The sequence below is a fragment of the Chlorocebus sabaeus genome, chromosome 27 (assembly GCF_047675955.1).
Source record: "Chlorocebus sabaeus isolate Y175 chromosome 27, mChlSab1.0.hap1, whole genome shotgun sequence".
NCBI classification, from domain to species: Eukaryota; Metazoa; Chordata; class Mammalia; order Primates; family Cercopithecidae; genus Chlorocebus; species Chlorocebus sabaeus.
Genome location: NC_132930.1, coordinates 33,265,320 through 33,291,297, shown reverse-complemented (window position 1 = coordinate 33,291,297; position 25,978 = coordinate 33,265,320). Strand labels below are relative to the sequence as shown.

General features: G+C 48.2%; 1 protein-coding gene across 1 annotated transcript in view; it reads right to left on the bottom strand.

Annotated features, from left to right (window-relative positions):
• Positions 1–170: 170 nt before the first annotated feature.
• The window catches only part of FAM184B (family with sequence similarity 184 member B), a 153,264-nt gene continuing 127,456 nt past the window's right edge, over positions 171–25,978 (bottom strand). The window contains exons 9-18 of the mRNA XM_008017803.3: positions 25,105–25,234; positions 23,354–23,566; positions 17,696–17,849; positions 12,372–12,526; positions 9,326–9,498; positions 7,746–7,892; positions 4,934–5,051; positions 3,414–3,518; positions 2,075–2,274; positions 171–276 (exon numbers count right to left, since the gene is read on the bottom strand). Of these exons, the coding sequence (XP_008015994.3) occupies positions 183–276; positions 2,075–2,274; positions 3,414–3,518; positions 4,934–5,051; positions 7,746–7,892; positions 9,326–9,498; positions 12,372–12,526; positions 17,696–17,849; positions 23,354–23,566; positions 25,105–25,234 (1,489 nt within the window). The 3' untranslated portion in view covers positions 171–182. The remainder of the gene's footprint in view (positions 277–2,074; positions 2,275–3,413; positions 3,519–4,933; positions 5,052–7,745; positions 7,893–9,325; positions 9,499–12,371; positions 12,527–17,695; positions 17,850–23,353; positions 23,567–25,104; positions 25,235–25,978) is intronic.

Genomic DNA, 25,978 nt, shown 5'->3' with positions numbered 1-25,978 from the left:
GTGAGCCACTGTGCCTGGCAGAGCAGTATGAAGTGTTAATGCCAAAATTTGTTTTATCTCTCATATATAAATCATATTACAAGCATATTATTTGGTTGGTCGGTTTTAGTTCATTCCTTCAATCAGATGATTTAAAAGAAATGTTTTTCAAGTATCCTCTGTGATGTATTCCAAAGATTGGCTTAGAAAGAAAAGTACTTGGTAAACCATTCCTGGTGCGGAGAGCCCTGTTTCTGCTGGGCTTCTTTGGGCTGGGCCGTTTCACCATCTGGTATCCTAAAAACAAAAAAAGGTTTTTTATATGGTTTTGAAAATTATGCACGAAACAGCTTAATACCCACCATCTTTTCAGGGAAAGGTAACTGCATGTTTACTCTTCAGAAACACCCGAATGGGACCGGCCAACTATTAGTAGTGGGAAACAAGTTGTAAAGGATGGGGCTGGGGAGGGAGTACCTAATCCTCATTTTGAAAACAGAAGGTTCACCATTGTTTGGTTCTCCATTGTTCCTTTGAGACTTAGTGGTTGTAGTTCTGATAATTATGCAGGATTAACCAAACCTACAGATTAAGAGACTTTATTTTTATTTTTTGAGACAGAGTCTCCCTGTGTCGCCCAGGCTGGAGTACAGTGGCATGATCTCGGCTCACGGCAACCTCCAGCCTCCTGGATTCAAGCGATCATTGTGCCTCAGCCTCCCGAGGAGCTGGAATTACAGGCACACACCACCACACCCAGCTAATTTTTGTATTTTTTGTAGAGATGGATTTTGCCATGTTGCCTACACTGGTCTCAAACTCCTGACCTTAGGTGATCCACCCACCTCCACCTCCCAAAGTGCTGGGATTACAGGCGTGAGCCACCGAGCCCAGCCTGATTAAGAGACTAGAATTCCAAGGTGATAGGCTGGGCTCAAGCCTGTAATCCCAGCACTTTGGGAGGCTGAGATGGGCGGATCACGAGGTCAGGAGATTGAGACCATCCTGACTTAACACGGTGAAACCCCATCTCTACTAAAAAATACAAAAAAAAAACTAGCTGGGTGAGGTGGCGGGTGCCTGTAGTCCCAGCTACTCGGGAAGCTCAGGCAGGAGAATGGTGTGAACCGGGAGGCGGAGCTTGCAGTGAGCCAAGATTCAGCCACTGTACTCCAGCCTGGGTGACAGAGCAAGACTCCATCTCAAAAAAAAAAAAGGCCAGGCACAGTGGCTCAAGCCTGTAATCCCAGCACTTTGGGAGGCCAAGGCGGGCGGATCACGAGGTCAGGAGATTGAGACCATCCTGGCTAACATGGTGAAACCCCGTCTCTACTGAAAACACAAAAAAATTAGCCAGGCGTGGTGGCGGGCGCCTGTAGTCCCAGCTACTGCGGAGGCTGAGGCAGGAGAATGGCGTGAACCCGGGAGGCAGAGCTTGCAGTGAGCAGAGATCGCACCACTGCACTCCAGCCTGGGGGACACAGCAAGACTCCGTCTCAAACAAACAAACAAACAAAAAAGAATTCCAAGGTGATACAGTAAATCTTGAGGAATGTTAGTAATGATACTGAAACTATATTCAAGATTTCTGTGCCAAGTCCTGTGCTAAGCACATCCTATGAATTCCTTTAGTCTCACATCAGTCTGATGAGATAGGTGCTGTATTATCTTAAATTTAGAGGCAAGGCTATGGAGACCTGGAGAGGTCAAGTGACCTGTCCAAGGCCACACAGCTGAGAATGAGGAAGACTAATTTGAATTCAGACCTCCAGGCCAGATAGAGTCCACCTTTTGTATAACCCATGCTGAAGTTTTCAGCTAAGTGACTCAGTGTCCCTTGTCTGATCATCCATGGAAAAAGGCCTTCTGGAATTTGGTACCAGGAATAGTGCCCCTTCCAAAGAATGACATAATTCCCTTCTCTTACAGTCTTCCCTTTTGGCTAAATTACCATTTTTCCAAGGCAGGGCTTGTTTTACTACTCTTTATATCGCCCAAATGCCAGGTAATTAGCAGGTGCCAGAAAGAATCCTAATTTCCCTCTTGTCTACAGGGAAATACAATAAGGGCCTCTGTCCCCAACATCCCCTACAACCTTGTGGCAGTTTTTGCATCTGTAGACTGGTTGGGTTTGTAGGGCCGGCCACAGCTGGGGCTTGGGTCCAAGCTGGGTGATTTAGTTATTGGAGGGGCATTAATCCTGGAACTCAGATCGCCACTCAGAAAGTTCTTTGCATAGGAAGCGAGGTTCGGCACGCTGACCACACGGCTGGGCACGTCCTCCATCTTCTTTTTCTGTTTGTATTAATGGAAATGTTAGTGCAATGCAATGCAAAAAACCAAACAAAGCATTATTATAAAAGCAAATAATGCTCACCCAATCAAAATTGTATCGGAGAAGAAGCAACAATTTCATTTATATACTTAACATGCTATTTTTTAAAGCACTTTTCCCTCCAGTCTTCATTTTGTATTATAAATAAATATGTATGTTCACAACCTCTTAACCAAAACTTCTAGAGATGGATGTGTTTTGCAACTCAATTTTGTTTAAGATTTTAGAAGGTCATATAACACCCCCAGCAGGGGCTGGGCCCACCCTAGCCTCAAATGCCTTCACATTTTTGGAGTGAAACTTACATTTTGTCACACCGAAGGATACATAAAAACTACACGCGAGATGACATTAGTTAGGTCACAAGTGTATTGTCCTGTGAACTATTTTAAAAAATACTATTTTTTGTTTTTAAAATGGAGTCTTGCTGTGTCACCCAGGCTGGAATGCAGTGGTACGATCTCAGCTCACTGCAACCTCCGCCTCCTGGGTTCAAACGATTCTCCTGCCTCAGCCTCCTGATTAGCTGGGATTACAGGCATCTGCCACCACACCCGGCTAATTTTTGTATTTTTAATAGAGTTGTGGTTTCACCAAGTTGGCCAGGCTGGTCTTGAAACCCTGACCTCAAGTGATCCACCCACCTCGGCCTCCCAAAGTGCTGGGATTACAGGTGTGAGCCATTGCTCTCAGCCAAAAATACTATTTTTCAAGAACCTTTAGGATTTTGTGATAGTAGATAAGAGAATTGGATGTGAATATGCTCATTGTGAAAAATTCCAAAAATATGTACAGAAGTGGAAGATTCTTACTCTTCTCCCTCCCATCACCTAGATAGAGCTATTCTTAATACTAACACATATATATTCTAGAAAATTTGGAAAATACAAAATCCCATAAAAAATAAAAACCACACATAATCTGCCCAGCCAGATACAAACACGGTTAATACTTTGGACTATTTCTCGTGGGGGTTTTTTTTTTTTCAGTGAATATTTTTCTGAGTGTACATCAGCCCATAAATAACCTGTGGTTACCTTTAAGAAAAACGAAATCAATGGAATTGTGTAATGCATTAAAACCAGTAGAACCAATTTACCTTCATGGAAGGGGTCAAATATCCCGGGTGAGGATTGAAAGAGAAAGACCGATTCCGGTGGGACATTGCACTGGGGAATGCTGCATAGTGAAATCTTCTCTCTTCCTGGAAAACCAATACAACTGAGTCTAAGTGAGCCTAACCACACAGCACTGGGTTTGACTTGAAGGAAGATGGCTATGAGGGCAGAATAGAGAGAGAAGGGAAGTCCAGAGGAGGAAGGGGAAGTCAGAATCAAGCTGCCAGACACTGAAGCTTTTGAGGAAGCACCTTTGCTCTTTGTCTTTTATGTCCCCAGCCCCTCTTATAAAGAAAAGGGCAAGCTTATGCTTGCCTGGAAATTGGAAATCCAACTGTTCTTAGCATGTGAAGGTAACCTACTGCAGAAAGTTAGTAATTAAGGCAAAGAAAGAAAACCCCCAGGTATGCAAAGGATTTTGCCTTCCTTCTTCCTTTTTTTTGATATTTGTGTTGTCTAACATACACGAACATAGGGTAATGAAATCCATCCCCCACTTTACCTGTTATAACAATATGGCCAATCTTGTTTGTGTGTATCATTTTCCACTTTTTTCTCTCCTGCTGTATTATTACTAAATTTCAGTGATTACACAATTTTCTCTGTAAAAACATCGATATGTAATTTCTAAGAAATAAAGATTACTTAAAAAAAAAACCAGTGATACCTTTGTTCACACTTAGCAAATGAGCAATAATTCCTTATCAATGCCACCTAATTTTCAAAGCACAGGGAGATACAGAAGTGAGGTGGGCGGGCAGGAGCAGGCGGAGGGGGAGACATTCCAAAGACATGACCAGCAGGCCTTGGTTGGATACTGAATCATAGGGAGCTGGGTTCTCTTCGAGGGGTCTAGGGAGTGGCTTTGCTATGTTTACAAAAAGAAGATCAACAATAAAAACACTGATTCTACTACAATTCAAACCTAAGCAATTGTAGATTTTCTCAAATTCTATAAGTTAAAAAACCAATATTAACATGGAGCAGATGCTGTTGGACTTGGGAGTAAAATGATTTTTTTGCCTTCTGTTTTCCTGTATTAACTTTTTAGTGCATATGTCTTCTGTAATAATAGAAAAGAAAGGATTTTTTCCCCCCTTTGAGACAGAGTCTTGCTCTATCGCCTAGACGAGTGCAGTGGCACTATGTTGGCTCACTGCAACCTCCATCTCTCGGGTTCAAGTGATTCTCCTGCCTCAGCCTTCCCAGAAGCTGGGATTACAGGTGCCCACCACCACACCCAGCTAATTTTTGTATTTTTAGTAGAGATGGGGTTGGCCAAGCTGGTCCCGAACTCCTGACCTCAAGTGATCCACCCGCCTTGGCCTCCCAAAGTGCTGGGATTACAGGCTTGGGCCACCGCACCCAGTCAGAAAGGATTCTTTATAAGGCAAGATGTTAGGGCACCTAGAGAAATGCTGGGTGCAAGTGAACGCCCCTCCCAGAGGAGCCCACAGTGCCCGGCCAGGCGCGTGGGCGAGGCGCCCCCTGACAACCTCACCGTGAGCTGCTTGATGATGTCCTCTCTCTCCTTCAGGCGAGTTTGCAGGCGGCCTATGAGCTGAAGGTCCTCTGGCCTGGACGCTCCCTTCCCTGGCTTCTCTCCGGAATCTTTCAGTCTGTTCCAAGCAGGCATGCAGTCAGGTCCCCCTTGTGACAATTACTCAACAGGAGGGAGATGGGCACACATGTGCCTCAAAGCACACGACGGGAATGCCATCCTGTGTTCAGCCTGGCCAGGGAGGCTCAGATAGCAGCAAAAGCTTGCCCAGGACCCGCCGGGGAGATGACTTGCAGAACCCAGGATCCCAGCTCTGTCAGGTCCCCTAAGGCTGCAGGGCCAGGAAGCAAAGGCCCGTGTGTGCAGGGATGCTACTGGGAGAATGGCCTAGGGCAGGAAAATGCCGCGAGGATTCTCTTAATGCTCTGTCGCCATCTGCTGGCGGACACGGAGTGCGGTCAGTGGCTGCTACCCACGGCTTTTTTTTGTTTGTTTTTTGAGACAGAGTCTCGCCCTGTCGCCCAGGCTGCAGTGCAATGGCGCTATCTCGGCTCTCTGCAACCTCCCTAGTTCAAGCGATTTTCGTGCCTCACAGCCTCCCGAGCAACTGGGACTACAGGCGCGTGCCACCATGCCCAGGAAATTTTTGTATTTTTAGTCGAGACAGGGTTTCACTATGTTGGCCAGGCTGGTCTGGAACTCCTGACCTCGTGATCCGCCCTCCTCGGCCTCCCAAAGTGGCGGGATTACAGGCTTGAGCCACCACGCCCGACCCCCACTGCTTTTTCAGCCTGAAGCCAGAGAGGAGTTACTAGGTGGTGGGGAGAGGAGGACTGGGGCTGCAAATAATCTACTGACTAGAGTTGGTAAGAGCCCAGGGCTTCGGGTGAGATGACCCGGCTCTAATACTGGCTCTGCTTTTTTCTCGACCTTGGGCATCATTTCACCTGTGTGTGGGCCTCAGTTCCCTCTGTTTTAAAGTGGGCATGAAAGTGGGTGGTTGTGAGAATTCAATGTGATAATGGGAGCCTGGCATGTAGTAAGTGCTCCTTAGACTAGCTGGTAAAAGCTTTCCTGCTGGCTTTTGGATGATTTGCATTGTATTGGAGACAGTGGAGATGTTTTTAAGAGCTCAGGCTAAAGGTCACACAGGTGACATTTAAACTCAATTAATGCTGCCTGACCTTGGGCAAGCGGCTTCACCTGTCTGGACCTGGCTTGCTGCCATCACATCCTAAATGGTCTTCTTGCAGTCACCCCCTCCCCCTGTTTCTTCGCAGCAGTCAGAAGTGACCCTGTGAAAAGGCAAGTCAGGCATGTCACTCCTGCCCAGTGCCTTGTGATGGCTTCCCAGGGCACTCTGAACACATCCAAACTCCTTCCCAACAGGGCAGGGGTTCCTTCACCCAGCTCCTCTCCTCCCCTCCCCCTCCCTCTCACTCTGTTCAGCCACACAAGCCTTCGGGCTGTTTTCAGGAGCCTGAAGCAGGCCCAGGGCCCTCGCACCTGCTGTTCCAGCTGCTTCTAATGCTCTTCCTCCAGATGCCTCAGGAGTGCCCTCACCTTGTCCTTAAATAGCGTCTCCCCACAGAGGCCTTCTTTTGCCCACCCTTGCCACTCCCAATCCTGTCTTCTAGCACTTTCACTGCCTGGTATGAAGTTAACTGTTTGCTTTTTTTTTTTTTGAGACAGGGTCTGTTTTGTTTTGAGACAGTCTCTCTCTCTCTGTAGTCCAGGCTGGAGTGCAGTGGTGCAATCACGGATCACTGCAACCTCAACCTTCTGGGCTCAAGATCCTCCCACCTCAGCCTCCCAAGTAGCTGGGACTATAGGCACACACCAGCATGCTCAGCATTTTTTTTTTTTTTTTGTATTCTTTGTAGAGACGGAGTTTCACAATGCTGCCCAGTTTGGTCTCGAGCTCCTGGACTCAAGTGATCCACCTTGGGCTCAAGCCTTACCCATGCAAAGTGCTAGGATTATAGGCATGAGCCACCAAGCCCAGCCTGTTTGCTTATTTCTTATCTGAATCTTCAGCAGAATTTGTGAGCCTATGAGAGCATTGTCTTTGTTTTGTTCCCTGCGGTGACTCCAGAGCCTAAAGCAGTGCTGGGCCTACAATGGTTCCTTAATAAATATTCGTTGAATGAGTACATGCAATATGTATGCATGAGGGACCAGTGGAGGAACAATTCTACCCTGAAGTACTGTTGTGAAGATGGAATTAGATGATACAAATTAGAACAGAGCAAATGCTCATAACAGCAGCCCTGATCCTTCTGATTTCTTCCAAGTATGAGGGTTAAACCAATGCTCATCCTTACAGATTCCCAGTGCCCTGAAGGAAAGGGGAGCACACCCTCATAAAATGAAGGGAGACTGATGAGCCCCTGGCTTATTCCCCGCACCCGCCCCCCGCCCAGATCTTGCTCTGTTGCTGAAGCTGGAGTGTGGGGGCCTGATCTCCACTCACTGAAAGCTCTGCCTCCTGGGCTCAAGTGATCCTCCTGCCTCAGCCTCCAGAGTAGCTGGGATTACAGGCATGTGCCACCGCACCTGGCTAATTTTGTGTTTTCAGTAGAGATGGGGTTTAGCCATGTTGGCCAGGCTGGTCTCCAACTCCTGAGCTCAAGTGATCCGCCTGCCTCGGCCTCCCAAAGTGCTGGGATTCCAGGCGTGGGCCACCGTGCCTGACCAGGACCCAGGACTTTCAGTTTGAAAACCAGGAAAGCCCAGGGCCACTGGGGTAAGTTAGTCACCTACTGAATGGCACATTTGCTAGTCCCTCCCTGGGGCCCAAGGTCTCACTTACTCGGCTTCCAGGGCAGCCAGCCGGGCCTGGAGCTGGGCCTGGGCACTACTGAAGTCTGCCACCATGGCCTGCATCTCCTTCCGGTGTTCCTGGCGGAGTGTCTCCACTTCCCTGGTCCGCAGGGCTTGCTGAGTCTCCTCCAGCAACCTGTGGTGGACGAAAGCACAGCCAGGCTTGCCTAGCTCCGGGGACGGGACCCCTTGGGCTCTGTAATCCCAAAGTGCTGGGATTACAGGCATGAGTCACCATGCCTGGCCACTCCCTGAATCTTTATCCCTCATCTTTATCAAAAGAAGTGGTTATGAAAATTAAATGGGGCTGGGTTTGGTGGCTCACGCCTGTAATCCCAGCACTTTGGGAGGCCAAGGCAGGAGGATCACGAGGCCAGGAGTTTGAGACCAGTCTGACCAACATGGTGAAACCCCGTCTCTACTAAAAATACAAAAAAAATTAGCTGGGCGTGGTGGTGTCCACCTGTAATCCCAGCTACTCAGGAGGCTGAGGCAGGAGAATCACTTGAACCCGGGAGGTGGAGGTTGCTGTGAGCTGAGATCTCACCACTGCACTCCAGCCTGGGCAAAAGATCAAGACTCTGTCTAAAAAAAAAAAAAAGAAAAAGAAAATTAAATGAACAAGCACAGTAGTCAAGGCTCAAAGCAATTTTGGGCCAACACAACAGGGTTCAATGTACACAGTTGACAAATATTAAGAAAAAAGGAATCCTCAAGACATTAAAATGACAAAAAGAAAATTATGAGCAATTTTATGATTGGCATTAGGACATTCAAAAACTTAGATGAAGTAGATGAATTCTTTGAAAGATACAAACTGCTAAAGCTCACTTAAGAAATAGATAATATGAAATGTCCTATCTTTAAAGAAATTGAATTTGTATTAAAAACTTTCCAACAAGGGGAAAAAAGGCTGAGTTCAGGATTGATGATAGGTTATTCACTTCTACAATTAACCAAGCGCTTCATTCATGCTAGGGACATGCCAAGCTGCCTGCACACATTCCACTGCACTTTAAAACAGCCCTGACAGGCGCGGTTGTTTTTGTTTTTGAGACAGGTTCGGGCTATGCCAGCCAGGCTGAAGTGCAGTGGCACGATCTCAACTCACGGCAACCTCCACCTCCCAGGCTCAAGCAATCTTCCCTCCCAAGCCTCCCTAGTAACCGGACTACAGGCACGCACCACCACGCTTGGCTAATTTTTGTAGTTTTAGTAGAGACAGGGTTTCACTATGTTGTCCAGGCTGTTCCCTAATTCCTGACCTTGTGATCCGCCCGCCTCTGCCAGCCAAAGTGCTGGGATTACAGGCGTGAGGCACCATGCCTGGCCGCACTCCCTCTTCTATTTCAAGACACTTCGTCTGCGGTTTTGAGATCTAGAATTTCGAGAGCTCTGGGACATTTCATGGGTCGAGGAGTAACATCTGTGAAATGCTGGCGCATTAAGTGTCTAGTGTCTTGCGGGGCAGGATGCCAAGGGAGTGACCCATTTCAGGTCTCAGGCTCAGCGAGCCGCAGTGGGGGAGGGAGGGAAGCTGGCGAGTGGGGGCAGGGGGCGGTCACCCACCTGTGCTGGTCGCGGAGCTGCTGCGCCTCCTGCTGATGCTGCTCCACCTCCGCGCGCAGCCGCCGCACGGCGTCCTGGAGCTGTGCGTTCTCCTCCCAAAGCCCGCATCCCTCGCTGGAACCCTGCCCAGCAGCGCCCGGTGGGGAGCCGGTCTGGCCCGGGCCGCCCCGCTCCTGAGGAGAAGGCAACCAGGAGGTGTCTTCAGGAGGCGCAGGGGCGGACAAGTTACAAAGGACCAGAGATGTGCTGCTGCGAGATAGAGACCCACGGGCCACCCGCCCAGGCTGGAGCCTGGATGGGTTCCCTGCAGGGTCTTCCATTCAGTCTCTTAAAATTTCCTTCTCTGGGTGTTGGCCAAATCCGGCCTTTAGAGTTTAATAAAACTGCTGAGCCAAGAATGGGGCTTGCATCCGAATGAACACCAACCACACTCCACCTGCCTGGGTGCCCTCCCTGCCTGCCTCAGTGAAGTCCTCCCTCAGTGAAGTGTTCAGTGAAGTGACACTGCCTCAGTGAAGTCTTCCCCACCTCTCAGGGGAGAACTGATGAGCTTTCTCTAATACCACCAAATATCGCTAACTCTGGCTCTGTAAGGGGTGACGCCGAAGAGAATATGTTTCCATGCTGGTTTCCTTGGCTAGATTGAGAGCTATTCCTCTCTTCATCTTTCCAACCCTGTAGCACCTAGCCTGGTGTATTCTATAGGTGCCATGTGAATGCTTGCTAAATAAGATTGTGCTAGAATGTCAGTAGTTCAGGTAGAAACACAAAGATTGCTGTCCAACAGCAGATGGGGTCAGATTTAATCTGTGATTAGTGAATGTTCCAGTTTTCAAATTCACTCAAACATGCCCGACCACTTGTGCAGGTTATCTGTTCACTGCACACAGTGATTGCACAGCTGTGCACAGGGGGAATCTGTGGCCCAGGCCCCATGTCCCTGCCTTCCCGCCCTGGGGTTGGCATGGTGTGGGATGGCTGCAGGCACCCACTTGGCACTCTCACATGCATAGCCTGGAAGAGCAAGAGCTGGGGGGTTACTGCCTTGTGAGGACAACCCGTGACCAATGGAGGACAGAAACGGATGGAAAAATACGTTCCCCTCTTGGGTCTCTGGGTAGGGGAGATATAAGAATTAGATCCCAGTGGGATGAACTCCACTTAGCTCAGCGGTGGCCAGCTTGGGCCTGCAGTCTGGCATTGTGTCCCCTTCCCTTTCCTTTTTGATTCCTGCGGCCTGGGCTGTTCCTCTTTGCTGACACCCCTGCATCTGCTCTCTGTGTGGGGTATCACCTGAGACCACGCTTTCCTTCTAGAGGGTTCAGGGCTTCCCTCCTATGGGGCAAAGGTGAGGGCTGGTGCACAGGTGGCCAGGTAGTGGCTCATGCACTCAGTGCTCCTTGGCTTCTATCCTGAGCCCTCAGGCAAACACTGACTCCCTCCATGGCCCAGTCCCCAGCTGTCATCATCTCACGTTTCCCCTGTCCCCTCCCATTAGTACCGGTGGCTCCCAGCCTTCTAAACACTTAATGGAACACATTCTGTCTTCCCTCTGCTAGACCTAACCACTGGGCTAACCTGTGATTCATCATTTGTTAATATTTTTCACATAAACATAGAAATCGCCTTCCTATGCTCAGCAACAGCTAAATCTGGCACACATGATTCCTGTGTCCTCAGCACCTTCAGCAGGACTGGGCCACCAATGAATCCTCACCATCCACAGGCACTGGTGGAGACCCTGCTGAGGGCTGGGAGTGGGGGTGGGGTGGCGATGAGGCAGAACAGATGGGTTATCCTCAAAAGACTCTGATCCAGTCTAGGCAACAAGGATGTCCATGAAATGGCATGTCCGCAACAGGACCGGGTGGTAGATCCTAAAGCCAACTGAGTTGTCTTGACAGCAAGTGCTCCAGGATCTCAGAGCCAGAGGGGGCCACTGTGTGCCAGGGAAGGCCCCCAGCATGGGACATGCTGGGCAGCATCCCAGGCAGGAGGAGTGGCACAGGCAAAGGATGAAGGGAGGGTGCAGGTGCCGGGTTTATGAGCCACAGGGAATATGGCAGGACATACAGGTCATAGTCAGTGGTGGAAGCTTTTCAATGCCAAGTCGAAGCATTTGGAGCTTTCCCCAGTGGGAACCACCAAAGGCTTTATGAAAAGTGATGCTGGGCTTTGGGGGAATACCTGAAGCCATACACTATGGACTGGAGGGAGAGAGGGCTGGGCTGTTAGGAGGTGACTGTGCCACCCAGTTAGACCAGGAATGATGGACGTGCAGGGAAGGGGCTGATGCGCAAAGTCTGAGCAGGAAGAGGAAGGAGAGCCGGCACTGAGTCTGGGTGACAACAAAGCTGCTCCGCTTAGGGGAACAGCAAGGTCTAGACAGAGCCTATCTGGGAAAATGTTCTGAGAAATTCCCCTGCAGATCCAAAGGAGTAGCCCAGACCAGCTGCACTGAGGGCCTGTCTAGCACCAACACCCTGAGATACCATTGCATCTGAATTATAAATAACATGCAGCACTTAAGACCATTTTTGTTTTTCTTTTCAAAGACAAGACCCTGCAGGCCCACCAAGTATCCCACAGGCCTGTGGAGAAGGGTCTTCCCCACTTCAGGCAGGGGGCAGGGGGCAGAGGAATGACTGAGTACCCAGAGCCCATCCTTTTTTTTTTTTTTGAGACAGGGTCTTGCTGTGTTGCCCAGGCTGGAGTGCGGTGGCACAGTCATAGCTCACTACAGCCTGGAACTCCCGGGCTCAAGCGATCCTCCTGCCTCAGACTCCCAAGCCAGGATTACAGGCATATGCCACCATCTCCAGCTAATTTTTGATTTTTTTGTAGAGACATACTCTTGCTATGTTGCCCTGGCTGGTCTTGAAATCCTGGCCTCAAGTGGTCCTCTGGCTTTGGCCTCCCAAAGTGCTGGATTCCAAGTGTGAGCCACTGCACCCGGCCTCAGAGCCCATCCTTTATGGGGCTTCTCACTGAGGCCCTGATGCTGCTCTGGGAGGGGTGTGGCTGGTGCAAAGGCAGGGGTACTGACCTCTGTGGTGATGATGTGGTCCTCGCTGTCTCCTGGACACTGGCTGCTGGCTTGCTGTCTGCCCAGAGCCCTCAGCTCGGCCTGCAGTGCCTCCAAGTCCTTCTGGTGCCCAGAGCAGGCAGCTTGCTGCTCCGACAGCTCCTGCCTCAGGGACTCTGGAAAAGGGAGAGCAGTAGGGAGTTAGGCGCTGGGTCTAGGCTGAAGCCTGTCTGGTGGGGACAACAGTTTCTGGGGCGGGGGTGGATGAAGTGAGGGGCTGCTGAAGGCTTGTGGTGGGTTGAGTTCTCCAAACCTTTTCCAAGATAACAGTAATAACAGGGCCATGTGTGAAAACTGTTCTCATTTAAGTCCACAACCATCTTTTCTGGTATGAATTATCCCCCTCTCCCCACCCCTGCTCCATTTTAGGATGAGGGACCTGAGCATCAGAGAGGGTGAGTACAATGCTCAAAGCCACACAGCTATTAAATGGTGGAGTTGGGATGCAAAATTTCAAGTGGTTCTTCACTCTGAACCCCCTGCTTGCCCTCTACTGGTTGGTTAGGATGGGTGGGGTGGCAGGTGAGGGCAGCATGGCCTGAGCCCAGGGCCAAATCCTGTGACAACGCTTGGCCTCAGCATCAAGTTAGGAGACCAGGCAAAGAACAGGCAATTATCAAATGACCCAAAGGCCTCTTCTGGGGGCAACGGTCTCAAGTTGGAAAGTTTTAAATTTTTGTCATCTTTTTTTTTTTTTTTTTTTTTTTTTGAGACGGAGTCTCGCTTTGTTGCCCAGGCTGGAATGCAGTGGCATGATCTTGGCTCACTGCAGCCTCCACCTCCTGGTTTCAAGCGATTCTCCTGCCTCAGCCTTCCGAGTAGCTGGGACCAGGCACGCACTACCACGCCCGGCTAATTTTTGAATTTTTTTAGTAGAGATGGGATTTCACCATTTTGGCCAGGCTGGTCTCGAATTCCTGACCTCAAGTGATCCACCCACATTGGCCTCCCAAAGTGCTGGGATTATAGGTGTGAGCCACTGTACCCGGTCAATGTCAACTCTTAAAAAGACAAAATGTTCACAGGTTCTTCTTCCCACGGGTGTGGGGTCTTGGCTGGATCATGGAGGAGGAGATGGCATGTCATCCCAGCAGGATAGGAACTAAAATGGAATCATCCAGAAGAAATGTGTACATTCTCTTAAACTCAGGGGAGAGTAAGACCAGAAACTTGAGCTTCCCCTCTGAGGATGGAGATTGATTTCTAATACACTAGACACTTCCCAGCATGATTGAAACAATTATTTCAAAATGAATATTTTCTGATAGAGCAGATGCTATTTAGTGAGATATTCCTTTTAAAAAAGATACTTTTTAAGTGCTTGTAAATTGGATACTTTACTTTTCTGTAATGAGCTTTTGAGACTCTGTATTTTAGTTACTGAAAATAACCTTTGAAACATTGTTCTGATCATTCCATGAGCACCTAGCACAGGTTTTAGTACAGAGCAAGTGCTCAACATGTATTTGTAAAATAAACAATCTTTAGAGTGAAAATGGATGAGGTGATAAAAGTGTATTAGTTATAAAAGCTTTCCTATAAGCTTACTAACCTGCCCTCAAAGGTTAACTATATTAAACATGTGCAAAAGCGTAGTATATTTGGATGATATTAAGATGAAAAATTGGCCGGGCGTGGTGGCTCATGCCTGTAATCCCAGCACTTTGGGAGGCCGAGGTGGGTGGATCACAAGGTCAGGAGATTGAGACCATCCTGGCTAACATGGTGAAACCCCATCTCTACTAAAAATACAAAAAATTACCCAGGCGTGGTGGCAGGCACCTGTAGTCTCAGCTACTTGGGAGGCTGAGGGAGGAGAAAGAATGGCATGAACCTGGGAGGCGGAGCTTGCAGTGAGCCGAGATTGCGCCACGGTACTCCAGCCTGGATGACAAAGCGAGATGTTGTCTCAAAAAAAAAAAAAAAGATGAAAAATTTACTTGGTCATCTTTCCTTTCCAGCAGAATTTTGATAAAGTGATTTCTATAGCTTATTTTCTTAAAAAAATTCTCCAAACACAACCCCATTTTTTGAAAACTTTATCACAAGATATATGCAATAAAACTTTTTACCAAATCATAAATTATAAGGTATTCATTCTTTACCCTCCTCCTTCTCTCATACCTTCCCACCATTCATCTATCCATCCATCTACCTATCCATCTATCCGTCTACACATCCATCCCTCTATTCACCTGTCCATCCATCCACCTGTCCATCCATCCACCCGTCCACTTATCTATCCATCCATCCATCCATCCATTTACTCATCCATCCATCCACCTATCCATCCACCCACCTGTCTGTCCACCTATCTGTCTATCCATCTGTCCGTCCATTCATCCATCCACCGATCCACCCATTGGTTGCTCACCCAATCATCTGTCCATCCATCTGTGTGTCTACCCATTTGTCTGCCCACTCATCTGCCCATCCATACATCTCCATCTATCTGTCCATCCATCCATCCATCCATCCATCCATCCATCCATCCTTCCTCCTGTCCATCCATCGACTCATTTTTCTGTCCATCCACCTGTCCACCCAACCACCCATTCACCCACACCCCCATCCACTTGTCCATCCATCCATCCATCCATCCACCCATCCACCCATCCATCCATCCATCCATCCATCCATCCATCCATCCATCCATCCATCCATCCATCCATTCAGCATGTCTGGGTTCCAACCCTCTAGTAAACACCCACCCTCCCTGCCCTTTCGCAGGGACCTATGGTATTGCAGGTCAGTTGTGTCTCACACAGATGTCAGAAGATGAATAATCAGCTTCAGGAATATCTCATATCAACCTGCCATTGCTCTAGGTGCTCGCGCCTTCCCTTGAATACTATGATTTTTTGGCCTTGCAGAGTCCACAGAGCCCCTTCTTCTTGGGACTGGTGCTGAGAAGCCCAGCCTTTCCCCAGGGTCTTTCCAGGGATCCCTCCTGATTCTTTTCTTCAGGGAAGAACGGGGCTGCTGTGGAGTCAGAAAAGCCAGGGAAGGGGTGGCAGGGACATCTGCACTGGCAGCTGCTGCTGGGTGTTGGAATCACCAGGGTGTCCAGCCTGACCTGTACATGGGGAGCCTTGGACCTGAGCCATGTGGCACAGCCTGGATTCTATCTTTACATGCTGCTGACTTCAGCATTTCCCATGTGGACGCCTCCATTCCAGGGTAGCTGCTAACTGGGAAGTCTATGAAACTCTTTCCTTCCTGCTTCTCACACCACTTCCTCAGAAACATGCAGTCAGTGGGACACGCTTTCTAATGAGAACTCAAACAAGCAGCAAGGTAGAGCCTAACTCACTTACGGAGGTAAAGAAAATGTTGTCCTCCAGAATTCTCTTTTTACTTTTTTTCCTAATTTTTTCCTAATTAATAGCAAGACCCCCTAAGATGGGGTCTTGCTATGTTGTCCAGGCTGGTCTTGAACTACTGACCTCAAGTGATCCTCTCTCACCTTGGCCTCCCAAAGTGCTGAGACTATAGGCATGAGCCACCACACTCAGCACTCAGAAATCTCTTAAGGAGAGCCCTGTCTAGGTTTGGAAGAAATATTTAATAAAGCCAACGAGATCTTTAGTGCTTAGCATGAAATGGTGAGAGGTATTTGTCTTGCTCTTAAGAGAAGATAAGAGTACAGGAGAAAATGAGTGACAGGGATGATCTACAAAAATGAGAGAGGTCTCCAGAATCAGGCATGCAACATTGAAATATTCAATCATGGCCAGGCGTGGTGGCTCACGCCTGTAATCCCAGCACTTTGGGAGGCCGAGGAGGGCAGATCACAAGGTCAGGAGATCGAGACCATCCTGGCTAACATGGTGAAACCCCATCTCTACAAAAAAAAAATACAAAAAAATTAGCCAGGCGTGGTGGCGGGTGCCTGTAGTCCTAGCTACTTAGGAGTCTGAGGCAGGAGAATGGTGTTAACCTGGGAGGTGGAGCCTGCAGTGAGCCAAGATCACGCCACTGCACTCCAGCCTGGGTGACAGAGCAAGACTCCATCTCAAAAAAAGAAAAGAAAAGAAAGGAAATATTCAGTCATAATTTAACAGGGAACACTTACATAGACTTACTACATACCAGGCTCTATTTGAAGCACTTCTCATGTATTTACTTATGTAATCGTCATTATGGCCCAGTGAGGTGAATGCTATTATCATCCTCATTTTATACATGGAAGACTGAGGCACAGAGCAGTTAAGCAACTTCCTGCCCGAAGTCACACAGCTAGTGAATGTTAGAGCTGAGCTTCACACCCAGGCAGTTTGGCTCTAAAGATCTTAACTACCTCTGTTGACTTCCAGGATGCTTTGTGTGAGTGGTTTTATTGATGTGGCAACTGAAAAGGGGCAGAGTTTTGAGCTGGGGATGATGTGGGGGCAGGCAGAGGAAGCAGAGCCTGGAGGCCTAAGATCCCCCAACTTGCTGAAATCTTCAGAACAGAAATGAGAGGTTAAGGCAATACCATGAAACTCATATGAAGGCTTAGAGATCTGGGTTACATGCAATAATAATGATAATGATAATATCTATATTTATATCTATAAAGTGCTAGGCACTTTATATTTAATATCTCATGTAATCCACACGGTGAGCCTATGTGGTAGGGACAATTGTAATTCCATTTTTTTTTTTTTTTGAGAGGGAGTCTCACTCTGTCGCCCAGGCTGGAGTGCAGTGGCCGGATCTCAGCTCACTGAAAGCTCCGTCTCCCGGGTTTACTCCATTCTCCTGCCTCAGCCTCCCGAATAGCTGGGACTACAGGCACCCGCCACCTCGCCCGGCTAGTTTTTTGCATTTTTCAATAGAGATGGGGTTTCACGGGGTTAGCCAGGATGGTCTCGACCTCCTGACCTCGTGATCCGCCTGTCTCGGCCTCCCAAAGTGCTGGGATTACAGGCTTGAGCCACTGCGCCCGGCCTGTAATTCCATTTTTTACAAAACGAAAATGAAGCTCATAGTAAGCCATCCCAGGGTTCACAGCTAGTTGGTGGCAGAGCCAGGGTTGTCCCTAACCTGCGTGCCCAAGAATGCTGGAGCCCTGACCTGTGTGCCCGAGATTCCTGGAGCCCTGGCCTGTGAGCCTGAGACCCCTGGAGCCCTGGTCTGTGAGCCCGAGACCCCTGGAACCCTGGCCTGTGAGCCCAGAACCCCTGGAGCCCTGGCCTGTGAGTCTGAGAGCCCAGGAGCCCTGGCCCTCAGCTTGTCGCTGGTTTCTAGGTGCAGACCCTGCAGTTGGCCAGGCCCTCCTTGGTGCACTGTTGGGTGTATACCTAGCAGCAGGGCCTGCTGTGCCTGCATCCTCTCACGCTCCTCCTGCAGCTCTTGCCTGGCCTTTTCCTCCAAGGCCTGGAGCTCCAGCCGGTGTGCCTGGTGTTGAATCTGGAGGCTGTGGCTGGATTCCTTCTTCAAGCGTTCCTCTGTGGCCTGTGGGAAAAAGTGGGGACAAGAAGGCATGAAAGTGGGCACAAGGGTGGGAGACCTGACTCCTTTGCCAAACTCTTCTCAGCCAGGATGCTCTGAACGCTTGCTATCTCCCACGGAGGGCTTATCAGGCTACAGAGAATGCTGTAGCAATGGCCTGGCCACAGCAGCCATTTTGCACCAGGTGAACCCACCCCCTTCCACAGCTGATTGGGCCAGAGTGGACACCTCTTCTAACCTGGGCCAATCAAAGTTCCTTTAATGTAAATTTGATATGAAGAGGTGGGGGATAGAGCAAAAGAGACTGACAGACAGATACTGACTCTGTGGCTCCAAATTTACCATACTCAGGAGCACTAAGGTAACTATCTGACATCTGCTGCAGGACCAGTGAGGTGGAGGCGGCCATCTGTGGAGGAAGCCCAGGGCTGGTGTGCAGAGCAGAGCAGAGCAGAAATGACATGGGGAGGGGTGAAGAATCCCTACAGCTTTTCAGTTCCTGCTCTTGTTTGGTCCTGAGAACTGGCTGTGTCTCTGTCCTTGGGTTCATATTGATTCATTCTTTCTTTCCCTACTTTTTATTTTTGGTTCATTTATGCTTTCACTCAACAAACATTTATTTACTAAAGTCCCACTGTGTGTCGAACACCCAAAGCAAGTTCTGTGAGCAGCTGGGTAAACTTTAATAAGTGTCTCTTCACTGCCTGCAAGTTGGTTTCTGTGAGAGGCACAAAAACAACCCCTAAGATGCCCATGTCTGAAAACTGAGCATGTTACCTTACGCGGTCAAAGGGACTTTGCAGATGTGATTAAGGATCTTAGATGGGAGATTATCCTGAAATATCTGGGTGGGCCTCAATCACAGGAGTCTTTATCAGAAGGCTGTAGGAAGCTCAGTGAGAAAAGAGTTGATGGTGGAAGCAGAGGTCAGAGAGACAGAAAGAGGGAGAGAGAGGGAGAGAGAAGGAGAGGGGGAGAGAGCACGAGATTCGAAGCTGCTACACTTTCGGCTTTGATAATGCAGGAAGGGACCAGAAGCCAAAGAACTCAGGCGGCCTCTAGAAGCTGGAAAAGGCAAGGACACAGATTCTCCTCTGCAGCCTTGAGAAGAAACCAGCCCTGCCAATTCCATGATTTTTGGATTTCTGACCTCCAGAATTGTCGGATAATAAATCTGTGTTGTTTTAAGCCACCAGGCTTGTGCTAATTTGTTACAGCAGCAATAGGAAACTAATATAGTTTCTGTTTTGCTTTTTGTTTTTCAGTTAGGAGAGTTCCAGTTAATATATATCCCCAGGTTTTAGATAAGGAAAGGAGAGATGGGCATTGGAGAGATGAATTTGGTTTCCCAGGGTCACACAGAAAAAGATACAGAAAGTATTATCCCCCCATTTTTTTTTTAAACTCTTTATATATATATATATGGAGAGGGAGAGTCTCGCTATGTTGCCCAGCTGGTCTCAAACTCCTGAGCTCAAGCAGTCCTCCCGCCTCAGCCTCCTGAAGTGTTGGGATTATAGGCATGAGCCACCACGCCCAGGCACCCACCCCTGCTGCCATCTTTTTTAACAGAGCAGGAAACTGGGGCCAGGGGACCTGCCTGTAGACAGGTGATGGAAGAGGCAGGATCGTGACCCATGAGTGGTGGAGTCCAGGGCCCAAGCCCTTTCCACTCACTCATGCAGTGGACATTTCACCAAATTTCCTCTGGGATTTCACCAAATGCATGAGGCTCCTGTGAGGGAAGAACTCAACCATCTTTGAGCCCAGTTGGCCTCCTGAACCCAGCGGATCATGTGGAGGCTTTCCTCAGCCTGTCTCTGCCACCTGTCACTGGGGATAGCAATAGGGAACTGGTCTCACTCCTTCCAGGGGAAACTCAGTCATTCTGTGGCGAGTTTCTTTTTCTTTTTCTTTTTTTTTTTTGAGACAGAGTCTCATTCTGTTGCCCAGCTGGAGTGCAGCGGCACAATCATGGCTCACAGCAGCCTTGACCTCCCAGGTCCAAGTGATCCTCCTACCTCAGCCTCTTCAGTAGTTGAGACTACAGATGCTCACCACTACACCTGGCTAATTTTTTTAGTAGAGCTTAGTTCTCTCTATGTTGCCCAGGCTAACCTCAAATTCCTGGCCTCAAGTGATCCTCCTGTCTTGGCCTCCTAAAGTTCTGGGATTGCAGGCGTGAGTCACCATACCTAGTTGCGAGTTTATTCAATAAAACAGAAAAGCCTCATACTTTTCAAATTCTCTGATACTTTCCTCCTCTTTCCCTTGCTGCAAGACGATTTAATAAAACAGAAAAGCCTCATACTTTTCAAATTCTCTGATACCTTCCTCCTTTTTCCCTTGCTGCAAGGCTCAGAGAACACCAATTGGTGACATTTTTATCCCTAGGGAAATGGGGACGGAGAGGTTGAAGCCTGGCTTTGCAAGAGGGAGCCAAACTCTCTTACTCTGACCCAGCCTCTCTCCATCCCTGGGAGTAACCAAAGATTCAGGTCAGCACTGCCCACTCGCCTGCTCAGGAGCCCTTGGCAGTGAGGATCACACAGGGTGCAGCACTCAGGGCTCAGGGCCAGTTGGAGACTCATTCCTGGTGAATTTCTCCAGCTGCTATGGGAGGGTTACCCTGATCTGGTTGTGGCCAGTTTGAGGCCTCCTGAGGGACCTAGTTTCACCCTGTCTCTCCAAAAGTCCTGTATTGTATAATGTCTCCTTTCCCAGTGCTTCCAAATACCTTAGACAACTCCCTCATGGCTTCCACCCACCGATCCCAGCAACCTGTTTGAGGGGCTGCCTTTTCCCCTAGAGATGAGCTACGTAAGGACAGAGAGTGTAGTGATCGTCTGGTATCTCCGCAGCTCTGCATGATGACAGCTCGTGGTAGCTACTCAATTAATGCCTGCAGGATAGATGAGTGAATAATACAAGTGGACCTTTTAAAAACCACGCTGTTACTGAGCCGTGCACTGTTCTAAGTACTTTACAAGCAGTATCCCTTTTGATCTTCATAACCATCTCATAAGATTCATACTACCATCTATCATTTTATACACGAGGAAACTGAGGCACAAAGAAGCTAATGACCTGAGCTCCCACACTTTGTAAATGGCAGAGCCAGGACTTGAACCCAGGCAGCCCATTCCTAATCGCTGACACAGGAACTGGGGCTTATACCCGATGGGCAGAGTGTCCTTTCACTTTCCCTTGGCCAAGACTCAGACCTCAAGCGTCCAACCCGCTAGGGCCCCTGGAACTCCCTGCCTCAGGTGAATGAAGCCCCCTGCCTGTCTGCCTCCTGTGAGAAATCGGGGTCCACAGCATGGAGGAATAAAGCTTGGCCATACACAAAGGTCAATATCACCCAGCAGTGAATACACCTGGGATCTCCCCACACTGAGCTCTTGCAGATTGTAAGCCAAAGTGAAAAAAGATTTGGAAGAATTAAAGAAATAAGGAAACTGACATCTTTTTTGAATACCTGATAAGTGCCGGGCAGTCCATGTGCATTATTTCCTCCCTCCGTCCCTCCCTCCCTCCCTTCCTTCCTTCCCTCCCTCCCTCTTTCCTTCCTTTTGTTTTGAGACGGAGTCTCGCCATGTCACACAGGCTGGAGAGCAATGGTGTGATCTCAGCTCGCTGCAACCTCTGCCTCCCGGGTTCAAGCAATTCTCCTGCCTCAGCCTCCTGAGTAGCTGGGACTACAGGCGAGCACCACGATGTCCAGCCAATTTTTGTATTTTTAGTAGTGATGGGATTTCACTGTGTTGGCCAGGCTGGTCTCGAACGCCTGGCCTCAAGTGGTCTGCTCATCTTGGCCTCCCAAAGTGCTGGGATTACAGGCGTGAGCCACTGTGCTCGACTTTCTTTTTTTTTTTCAAAACTTCTCTTATATTCTTCTCAAGGGAATATGTGCATTTAGTATAAAGAGCCAAATAGTATTAAAAGAAAGGAAAATAAGCAGCCTCCTAGTCCTTTCCTCCTCCCTCTCTGACTCCTCTTCTCTGAGGCAGCCATTGTCAGCTCCTTGTTTCTTGTTGTATTTACCAGCATTAAAAAGACAATGTTTCCATTCTAGTGTATCTTGATAATTTTTGAGACTATGAATTGTCTTCCTACTATAGTAGATCAGGATTTCAGGTCTTACTCACTCTATGTCTTCCATTCCTTTTACATAGTATACAATATATATTTTTAATATATTGAAGTACACTTCCTATTTTCCTTATAGAGAATATGTAAATATTATTTACTGTTGAGCTGAATAAATTATTATGATTGAACTTCTGCCTTGTGCAGTTTTTTGTTTTTCCTTGCATTAATAAATGCTGCATTTTTTATTTGTTTAGTTTCCTTTGGCTATCTGGCAAAGTCTTCCTACAACTTCTAAATGCTTTGTAAAACACACAGTGCAATTTTCCACATGGCCAAATTGATCAGAGAATCCATCAGTTCTGGTTTCTCCTGGAGACAGCTCTTCCAGAGCCCCCAGTTCCTTGTCCAGCCGCAAAGCCAGACTCCTCAAACCTTCCTTCTTGCTCCTGCATTGAATCCCCAGTTTCCCATCTCTCTTTTATTCCCTCTCCCTTGGTTTGCTCCCCTGTTTTTGTGGGACACCTCTTCAAGGAACTCTTAAGAGGGCAGGAAGGGAACACCCTCTGAGAAAGCTGTGTTTAAGCCAGGCCACAAGGTAGAAGGTGCTGGATGAAACATGCCTGAAGCACCCCACCAGATTATCCATCATTGTATAACACACCACGGTTTTCCAAACCCTTGGAAAGGTCTTTGTGGCTGAGTTTTTGTTTTTTTTTGTTTTTTTTGCTTTTTTTTTGAGACAGAGTCTTGCTCTGTCACCCAGGCTGGAGTGCAATGGCACAGTCTCGGCTCACTGCAACCTCCACCTTCCAGGCTCAAGCAATTCTCCTGCCTCAGCCTCCCAAGTAGCTGGGATTACAGGCACCTGCCCCCACACCTGGCTAATTTTTGTATTTTTAGTAGAGACGTGGCTTCACCATGTTGGTCAGGCTGGTCTCAAACTCCTGACCTCAGGTGATCCACCCACCTCTGCCTCCAAAAGTGCTGGGATTACAGGCGTGAGTCACTGCGCCCAGCCTGAGCTGTTCTTTCTCAACTGTGCTGCCATCTTCGTTTTTAGCTGTAGGACTGAGCCTGACTTCCTGGTGTGTTCATGCACGCCACTGCTCTAGTCATGAAAGCAACTCATTCTTATGCCACCAAGGTTGCAAGCAGGTGGGGAAACGTAGCACAAGAAGCCCGGCAGACCTAGCCTGCTTCCTTGCTTTGCCACTTACTAGCTGTGTGACCCTGAGCAAGTTACAAAATCTCTCTGAGCCTCTTTCCTCATCTGGAAAAGGGAATACAATAATAACAATGTGGAAAGATTCTCGGGGGACTGGACGTCATGTAGAAAAGGGACGGCTTTGCGCATGGCAGTTCTCACCTAGCAGGTGCCCAGCACACAGTAGACCACACAGTCATTCCCTCACCTTGAGTTCCTGATGTCTGGCTTTCTCCAGCATGCGCAGGGCTCTCTGGTGGGAAGCCTCGAGCTGGGCTTTCACGGCCTGGTTCTGCTGAGTGGTCTCCTGGAGTTCACGCTGCAGCTTCTCCCTCTCAAGGTCCGAGAGCTGCTTGAGCGCCTGCAGGTCCTCCGTGTAGTTGCTGGTGCACTGCTCCAGAGCCTGCTGCATCTGCAAGACCTGTGCACCAGGCATCCTACCCTCAGACTAAGCCCCTTGCCTTTCCTGGGATGTTTTCTTTAAATAAAAGCTTTCTAAATGTCACCTCCATGCAGCTGAGCCTCCTCTGCCTCTAGGGACTCTGAGGGGATGGAAGCTGCAAGCTTGAAGGACCTGGGGGTGGCTAGTCCTTCCAGGGACCCCTCAGCTAGAGCCACGAATGCCGGGAAAGAGGAAAAGAGGGGTGGGGACACCAACCTTTCAAGAGAAATCAAGAGGGGACTGGAATGCCTTCCAGGAACCCACGTGGCATCCCCCCTCCTCCCTCAGGTGCCTGCTCGAATCTGGCTTCCTCACTGAGGCTTCTCCTGATAGCCCCGTATAGTACTACCTCCCCCAACCCCACGTCTCCCATCACAGGACAGCCTCCCTGCTCTAGTTTTCTTTTTCCTGAGCCATCATTACCTTAGAATGAACTACGTGATTTACTAACTTCTTATGTCAACCATTTATTGTCTGTTCCCACTTTCATTGCTAAAATATATATATATCTTTAAATATAAAGATATATGTATATTTTATATATATAAAATATAGATATATATATCTATATTTTATATATAAAATATAAATATATATATATCTATAGCTTTAAATATATATATATCTTTAAATATAAAGATATATATATATTTTATATATATAAAAAATATCTTTTTTTTTTTTGAGACAGGGTCTTGCTTTGTTGCCCAGGCTGGAGTGTGGTGTTGTGATCATGACTCACGGCAGCCTCGAACTCCTGAGCTCAAGCAACCCTCCCACCTCAGCCTCCCGAGTAGCTGGGAGTACAGGCACATGTCACCATACCCGGTAACTTTTTTTTTTTTTTGTAGAGACAGAGTCTTGCTATGTTACCCTGGCTGATCTTGAACTCCTAGGCTCAAGCGTTCCTCCTGCCTCAGCCTCCCAAAGGGCTGGGATTATGGGTGTGAACCACCACACCTGGTCGTAAAATGTAAGGTATTTTTTCTGGTTTGTGCATTGATGAATTCATCAGTGGCTCATACTGAGTGCTCATTAGCACAGCAAGTTTTTTATTTTCTTTTTGAGATGCAGTCTCACTCTGTCACCCAGGCTGGAGTGAAGTGGTGCAATCTCAGCTCACTGCAACCTCTGCCTCCCGGGTTCAAATGATTCTCTTGCCTCAGCCTCCTGAGTAGCTGGGATTACAGGTGCCCACCACATGCCCAGCTATTTTTTATATTTTTAGTAGAAACAGGGTTTCAGCATGTTGGCCAGGCTGGTCTCCAACTCCTGACCTCAAGTGATCTGCCCCCATCGGCCTCCCAAAATGCTGGGATTATAGGCGTGAGCCACCGTGCCCAGCTGCAGCAGGTTTGGAATGAATGAATAAATAAAACCAAGAATCCCACTTTGCCCTGGTCCTGTAATGCCTTCCCAGCTTGGATGTGAATCCGGCCCTGCATGCATTTCCAAGTTTGTAAAAAGGAGGGAGCAGGATCTCAGGAAGGGAGAAATCCCCACCAGGGTTGTCCTACCTGGGCTTGCAATTTGGCCTTCTGGCTTTGCCAGTCCTCCTGTAGACGGGGGATTTCGGATGTTTTCTCCTTCAACAAAGAGCCCAGTGGAGGTTGTGGGTCACTTCCCTCCTTGAGAAGCACTTTGGTCCTTTGAAGATAGGGATGCCACAATCACAAAAGATCCTCAGGCTGGGAATGACACTGCCACTCTGATAACATGACAGCCACTGTGCCTGGGAGGAGGGAGCTCTGAGAGCAATTAGTGGGGGTTAGAAACATCTTACTTGACTTTCAAAAAGCAACCTGCCATATAAAGTGTATTATTGCACTTAGGATACAATCAGGAACCACCTGATATCTGTTTTAGTGGGTTCTTAATAAATGGTGATCAACTGTCAAAATGACTGAGAGCTAGAGTTACTGATATGAGGTCTTTGGGGGCTCCAAAAAAGAGATCTCTATGGTCTTAATTTTGCAGCTCTTTCTGCACATATAAAAACGACAACAACACTTCACTTTAACACAGTGTTTTGCGCTTGTCAAAGCATGCTCACACATTTGACTGGCATCCCCAAGAACAAATCGGCGGACTACAAATAGGCCTCCACATATGTAACGTGAACAAGGAAATGCTAGTTTAAAGCTGCAAGAGTTTCTGCATTCTAGATAAGATGCTGACAAACGTCTTTAGAAGAGACCAGAGCTCCCTTCCTTAATTCTGAACTTTTGAACCAGTTGAGAATTTCAAGTGCGATTGGGTTAGATTGGGATGTTAAGTATTTATCTTGTTTCACAACGTGAAAGGATGCCACATGGTGGGGACCTCTGGAGAGATTGCCAGGTGATAAGCAGCATCTGCTTCCCCTGACAAGGACATCAGGCCAGAGCTCCA